The 7,216-nt window shown below is 48.8% G+C and overlaps 2 protein-coding genes across 4 annotated transcripts in view; both read left to right on the top strand.

Annotated features, from left to right (window-relative positions):
- The window catches only part of kcnq2b (potassium voltage-gated channel, KQT-like subfamily, member 2b), a gene marked incomplete at its 5' end in the record, with an annotated part of 13,451 nt that extends 8,892 nt beyond the window's left edge, over positions 1-4,559 (top strand). Inside the window, 6 exons of the mRNA XM_008299103.1 lie at positions 199-246; positions 423-531; positions 1,720-1,851; positions 2,395-2,515; positions 2,598-2,773; positions 3,163-4,559. Coding sequence (XP_008297325.1) covers positions 199-246; positions 423-531; positions 1,720-1,851; positions 2,395-2,515; positions 2,598-2,773; positions 3,163-3,793 — 1,217 coding nt within the window. The remainder of the gene's footprint in view (positions 1-198; positions 247-422; positions 532-1,719; positions 1,852-2,394; positions 2,516-2,597; positions 2,774-3,162) is intronic.
- A 2,348-nt stretch (positions 4,560-6,907) lies between these two features.
- khk (ketohexokinase) overlaps positions 6,908-7,216 on the top strand; it is a 6,091-nt gene continuing 5,782 nt past the window's right edge. Inside the window, exon 1 of one of the 3 annotated variants that reach the window (XM_008299091.1) lies at positions 6,908-7,120. In XM_008299091.1, the coding sequence (XP_008297313.1) occupies positions 7,026-7,120 (95 nt within the window). In that variant the 5' untranslated portion in view covers positions 6,908-7,025. The remainder of the gene's footprint in view (positions 7,121-7,216) is intronic. The other 2 variants (XM_008299089.1, XM_008299090.1) reach the window with 2 other exon arrangements.

A 7,216-nucleotide genomic window follows, 5' to 3' on the forward strand; every position in this document is an offset into this window, starting at 1 on the left:
GTTCCAGTGTTGACACTAGAATAGATCCAAAGTTTTCCTCTTGTTCCAGTGTTTATATTACGCTAGGCTGGGCTAACAATGTACCTCTTGTTCTTCTCTTTATGCTAAGCTAGGCTAACTGATTGATCTGTGTAGTGTTAGGGCTGGTTGGTGCTGAGGCTCAGTGATGAAGGTGTTTCCTCTCCTCTTCCTCTGTAGTGCTGATAGAGATGCAGGATGAAGAGTTCAGACAGAAGAGCTCTCCAGGTCAGCACACAACACAAATACACACACTAACACACACATATGCAGTAAAATACACACAGTGAGCGACACACTGTCAGCTGGTTTCAGGTCCCATGATTGGTGCAGGTGGTGGGGGGTGGGGCTTCTAATGCCGCAGTCGGACTAATGTTGTTGTTGCTGCTTTTGTTGTTGTTTAGAAGCCAGCCTGCCGGGGGAAGACATGGCCGATGACAACAAGAGCTGCCACTGCGAGTTCGTCCCTCAGGACCTGACGCCGGGGTTGAAGGTCACCATCAGAGCCATCTGGTACCGGCTGCTGCTCGTCTCCACTTTACCTGCCGCCGCTCATCGCCTGATCACCCTTTATTTGCGGGTTAATCTGCACTGATTCATGCTTTTTATTCACATTCTTTTTGTTTGTTTTTGTTTTTGTTGCCCACCCCAGGGTCAAAGGTCACCATCAGCTGTGGGGTAAGAGCAGTCTGACCTCAGTCCGCCTCATTGTTTCTGTTGTTCCACTGTGTTCTGATTGTCGCCGCAGCTCCTCTGTCGTCCTCCCTGTTGTTGGTGCTGGTCCTGGTTCAGGTCTGTCTGAATCTGAAGGTTCAGTTCAGCGGGTCTGCAACAGGCCAGTCTAAAGCCCTCCGTACCAGAACTGTTAGTGTCCGTCTGGTTCTGATTCGACCTTCGTTCTGTCCTGAGGTCTGGACTCTGAAGCAGAATTTGTGGTTGACTTCAGGTTCAACTCTACACTTTCAAGACTACATCAGTAGTTCACTTCCTTTCGGTACATGACCATAGCAACAGATGCTGAACACCTCACAACGGGGCAGGTGTTCCAGGTGACAGGAGAACCACAAAGCCTGACCTCAGAGTCAGCTGATTCTTTATTTAACGAAGCAAAGCTTTACCTTCATACTATGAATGTTTACGGCGCTACAGGCCCTTCAAGGCCTAGCTCAGAGCTTCAGAAACTGTTTGACTGATGAGGTTGATGAGCAGCTCAGTGTGACGGTGGTTGTTCAGTTTGGTGGAGCCACATAACCAATCATCTGGATCAGCTGAACCTGCTTAATGCAGCAGATCTCAGAGCTTCAACTTTGATTAGAGACCAAATGTACAAACGTTGTAGCATAGAAACAGAACAAGCTGTTTGTTGGTCTCCTTGTTTGTTTTGGCGCTGGAACACATGAGAACCTCCAGAACCACCCTCCGGGTCCACTGAGTGTTGGTTCGTGTTCTCTGGTGTTTTTTCCTCCTCCAGACTGTCGGACACTAAAAGCTGCAGGTTGGTGGAAACGGTCTGTGTGTTGGTTTGTCCAAACCTGAAACAGCCCAAATGTCTTCCCCATAGCTGTGATCCCTCCCAAAGGTTCTGACCCAGTAGAGCATTCCAAGAAGGAGGTGGTTCTCCTCAGCTGAGTCCAGATTCTCCATGTCATTGTGTCCTGAGCTCACCTGAGTCCACCTGACCGCTGCTCTGTTTCCTCCCAGCATCATGCGCTTCATGGTCTCTAAGAGGAAGTTTAAGGAGAGTCTTCGTCCCTACGATGTCATGGACGTCATCGAACAATATTCAGCCGGACACCTGGACATGCTCGCTCGCATCAAGAACCTCCAGTCCAGGTAAGAACCCTGACAGGGACCAGAACCTACTGTTTTGACAGGGTTAGGTGGTGTCACTATAGATGTTGCTGTTACTTGGTATTTGTGACCCAAAACTGAGTTCTGAAAACTGTTTTGGCTGAAATTAGAGAATTTTATATATTTTCAGATCTGAGAGTTTTTCTGTTTTCTACTTTAAAAAACAAACAAACAAAAAAACAAGAACCAGTGAAACCTTTGAATGGTTCAGTATCTCCAGAAAATATGCTGACTCAGACACAACCGTTCCCATCAGCATGACTGAATGGTTCCAGCAGAGTTCTGGAAAATGGAAACAAGTGCAGCATTTTAAAACCAGGCTGGTGCTGATCCAGAAAGTTTCTGTCAGTGTCTATCCATGGATGGATCCATGGTTCTACTAGAATCCAAGCTCTGGTCACATTTCACCACCTGTTGAGGCTCTAACATCAGTAGAACCTGATGAGGTGAAGTTGGACCAGACAAGGTTCTGGTTATAGATGTTTCTGATCAACACAGTCTGACATGCTGTCTCCTGATTGGCAGGGTGGATCAGATCGTTGGCAGAGGAACACCAATCGCAGACAAAGACCGTCCTAAAACAGCCAGTGAGGAGCTCCCTGAGGACCCGAGCATGATGGGACGGCTGGGGAAGGTGGAGAAGCAGGTAAACGACGGCAACCAATGTGCTGCTAACAGATCCTGACCATCACAGCTTCCCTGTCCTGAATCTGGTTGGTTCCCTGCAGGTTCTGTCTATGGAGAGGAAGCTGGACTTCCTGGTCAACATCTACATCCAGCGAATGGGAATCCCTCAGGCTGAGACCGACGCCTACTTTGGATCCAAAGAACCCGACCCGGCACCACCATACCACAGTCCAGTGGACCAGATGGAGAAGAGCCAGTCCATCACCAAGATCATGCAGTCAGTGTCTTCTACTGGGAACCCAAAGAGCCAGCAACAGTAATGCACTAGAACTGGACCACAGCAGAACCAGACCTGGGGGGCTCAAAAAGTTCCACCAGAACAGGATCACAGAACCTGAACATAGCAAGAAACTAAAGTTATCCTGCAGCACAAGCTACCCCGGTGATCTACCTGGTTACCATGGTGATCTACCTGGTTACCGTGGCGATCAATCCCTGTTAAAGCTTTTTGATACCAGAAAACTTGAGTAAGACCCAAATAGACTCGACACCTGTCTAATCCCGGCCTAATCTGGTTCCCTGTTGCTGACCAACGACATGTTATTGATAAAATGTTGTTTACTTGTTGTTTGTGGGTTGTTTACTTGTTGTTTACACCTTGTGCAGGGTGTTGCCCGGTGACCACGTAGAGAAGACCAGGTTTGTGACGAAGATGGTCCGCTCCAGCAGCTCCACAGGACACAGGAACTACAACGCCCCCACCTGCCCGCCTTCCACCTCCTGGCAGCCAATCAGCTCCCAGCTCCACCAGCAGGCACCACCCCCTCCCCAGCATAGCCACGGTAACAGTCCGAGTCCAGTGGGGGATGGGTCGCTGGTCCGGTTGCCCCCTCCACCTGCCGGAGAGCGGCATGGCGGGAACCGGTCAAACCGACACAGCACCGGAGAACGAGGTGGGATGGACCGACCCGAGAGGACGGGGGAGGGAGCCAACGGGACCAGGGGAGGGGAGGGAGGGGGGGAGGAGGTGAAGCCTGACAGTGACGCCTCCATTTCCATCCCGTCGGTGGACCACGAGGAGCTGGAACGTTCCTTCAGCGGGTTCTCCATCTCACAGTCCAGAGAGAATCTGGATTTCCTCAACAACGGGTTCTACGCCGCCAGCAGCCGCGGCGGTGGCAGCGCCGCCCGCTGTGCCACTGTCCGACCGTACATCGCAGAGGGGGAATCGGACTCTGACTCCGAGCTCTGCGCCCCTTCACCGCACTCGGACCGGGCCTGGACCGGAACCAAGTAGAGCTGAAGGTGATTCAGAGCTGAACCAGCAGAACAGTCCAAATAATCAAAATGTGAAACCTGAAAACTGTCTCAGAGACTTTAAACACCAGCTGAAGGGTTGAAGCGAAGCATGATGGGAACTGACGGCACTCAGCAGCCGCCACGTGATTCGTCTGAATGTTCGTACAGCAAATGTTTGTCCTCACTGTCACCGATTGGTCCACTGCTGGGACACGCTCTTGCCTGATTGGTTGCTTGTTTTCATGTATGGGACACACTATGACACACTACAAACTGTTATCACTGTCACATTTGTTTATTGGGTCTAAAGCTGACACAAAGCATGATGGGAGCAACACGTATAACACGCACATCGCCATGACAACAGACGCTGTCGCTGTCACAAGCACAGATCCACCCTGAGCTTTCAGATGAATCCTGATCTCCTGCAGGTCATCCACCTGTAAGGGGGCGTGGCTTCTGTCAGCAGTTTCTATTGTTTTTCTTCTCAGATGGTGTTCGTGTTCAGAGCACATGGAAGAGAAACGCAGTGGATCCGCCCTGTGGAGAATCAGCCACATGGTTCCAACCGCAGCACTGTAATCACAGTATTTGTCAGATTGCAAGATACAAGTTTATATTCTTATATTAAATTCAGGCTCCGCAGCAGGAACTCGGTGTAACTAAAGTGAGTCCATCTTTCATGGACTTCACGCTAACTCTGGTCTGCATTGATAAGCCCTGTGCCAAGTCTGAAGCAGCTGCCTTTGTCTGGTGTTCACAGCTCCATAGTGACAGTAGTTGACTATCCGTGGAGTCATTATAGGAGGACGACCACTGCAGCCCTGATCAGTGCTGCTATGGCTCCTTCTGGACCTCCTGGTTCCTGCTCACACTGGGCTGCACTGGGTTCTAGCTGCTCACTGATCTTCTGGATCCTTTTCCATCTTTGTCCAGTCTCTCAGTCAGATGTTTCTCCTCCTCTGTTCAGGTCTTCTCCATGTGGAGCCATGATGCAGACATAGATAGAAACAGTCCATAGGTCCAGAACTGAGAAGGTTCTGCTGCTCTCAGCTCGTTGTAGAACCACGTTCATGCAGGTGGACTGATGGGAACCACAGCTGGACTCACTTTGGTTCTTTGAGGTTCTACTCTGGAGCTGAATTAGTAGTTATAGTCTTCATGAAGGATTTTGTCACAGGTCTGTCCTCGTTCTGCTGTGTTGAGTGTCTGGCTGAGCAGCAAACGACACGGCAGCGGAGGTTCAGCTCAAAGAGAAGTCAAACCAGAAGATAAAGTTATGAACAGAGCATGTAGAGAAGATCCTTCACCTTCCAATGTGAAGGTTGTTCAGTGTCTCAGGTTTAGATGATCGAACACAACATTTAACCCACCAACGGCTCCAGTCCAGAGCCCTGATCAGAACAACATTCTGCTGGATTTATTCACGTGTACGTCGCTGCAGACTAACCGAACCCCCCACGGCCCAAACTCTACCTTCAGTATCCTCATCCAAATCGGATCGAGTATTGACGGAATGAACCGGAACAAGTCCGATCCATGCAGGTCCCACCCCACAACCCACAGAACCCAAAGGATCCGCTGCCAGCGTCCTGGTTCTGTGTCCAAACTCTGATGGGTCGGAGCTGTTTTGGTGGCACAAGTTGAAGCTTCACATTCAGCAGGAACCCATCTTTTAGGAAGGCCAGGATCTTCATGTGTTCCGACAGCAAGAACCTTCCTGTAGAACCTGTTCAGGGCGGTTTTCAGGACAGAATAACGTTCCTGCTCCAGTTTGTTCTGCTCTGCTGAGAAACTGTAGGATCCCCAGTGCAGCCTGGATCCTGTGACTGGTCCTGCATATGTCAGGTGGTTTAATGCTGTGGTTGATGGGTGTATATTATGGGATGGAGGATGTGCAGAGGTCTCAGGGTGTTTCATGAATCAGACGTATTTCAGTTTGTTAGCTGGAGCTAGCAGCTGTGGCTAACAGACACAGTTTAATTCTTCCCACTTTCAGCCTCTTTCCGGAAATTGGATCAAAAAGCAAAAGACCTTCTGCATAGTTACCGTTGTTAAGGTATGACCGGACGACGCTAACGAATCAGAAACTGGTAACCATGTGACTTACACGACACGAGCAGCATGTTTCCATCCTGACTGATTAATCATCCGTATGTATATAAGATGTAATCTCACTGTTCAATATGTAATCGAGCCACAGGAACGCTGAGCGATATAACTGAAGATTTACCGTTTTCTGGCTTTGAAGGTTTCTGAATCTGTCCAGCAGGGGGCAGTCAGGAGGACCGCCGTCACTTCACCAAATCAAAACACCGATTTAACAAAAACCAGAGTCTCTTCTGCTGCCGGAGCTCTGCGACGTTTCTGACGAACTCCAAGATAAAATGACGGCTGCGTTCCAAATATTTTTTCTTTTTACAGTCCAGCTGCCCTCGTAAAGTTTGATTGATCAGCTGATCAGTTAGCTCTCTTTTGATTGGCTTCTGAAAGTGACCTGCGGCCTGTTGTCCTGCTGTCATTGGTTTGAATGTAGGAACTTCATTTGCTGTTTGTGGTTCTTGGTCCTCATTGCTTCTTTCTGTCCCGACAAAGAAAAGATAGAAACTCTTTGTTTTGTATTAAGTGTTTTTTTAGAAACTGATTTTCGATAAATTTTTGGATTTTTGTCTGTTCGACTTTAATGTTTGTTAATCTTGAGCTTAATATCAGGCAGGTGGTTTCATTCAGACTCTTTCTATGTGTTTTGGGCAGAAAAATGTCCAGGTGAATCTTCTCCTCTCGTTTCTGCAGCTCAGCCTGTTTGTACAGAACGCTGCCTGTTGACTGTATTTCAACATGAATTAAAATGTCTTTAACCACAGCAGGCACATGTTCAGAGTTTCTGTCTCACAGAACCGGTCCACGATGCGCCTGTTAATACAGAACACAACTTTATTTAAAACTCCCTCGATAAACATAAAGACCAAAGAAGAACAGCTGGTTCACAGCCAAAGAAGAACAAGAACCTGAATATTGCTGCCGTGTCAGACTCCTCATCGCCTCACTGATATTTACCTTCACTTCCTCTCTTGTCCAGCAGGTGGCAGCAGCTCCTTCCTGGTGCTGCTGCAGAGGAAACATGCTGCATGTCAGTGTTGTGGCTCAGAGGGATGATGGGATGTTTGTGTATCAAAGTCCAGCGGTGTGTGTCTGTGGCAGTGTGTGTTACGGTGTGAGTCAGGACCAACATGGAGGAGCAGAAGAAGATTCTGTGTGTCGGCCTGGTGTGTCTGGACATCATCAACGTGGTCGACAAGTATCCTGAAGAAGACACTGACAGCAGGTTAGCTCTCAGGCTAATGCTAACACAGGCTAACATCCACACTGACTGCAGGTTAGCTCTCAGGCTAATGCTAGCAGAGGCTAATATCAACACTGA

Source organism: Stegastes partitus, unplaced genomic scaffold, assembly GCF_000690725.1.
Source record: "Stegastes partitus isolate 25-593 unplaced genomic scaffold, Stegastes_partitus-1.0.2 Scaffold1380, whole genome shotgun sequence".
In the NCBI taxonomy this organism is placed as follows: domain Eukaryota; kingdom Metazoa; phylum Chordata; class Actinopteri; family Pomacentridae; genus Stegastes; species Stegastes partitus.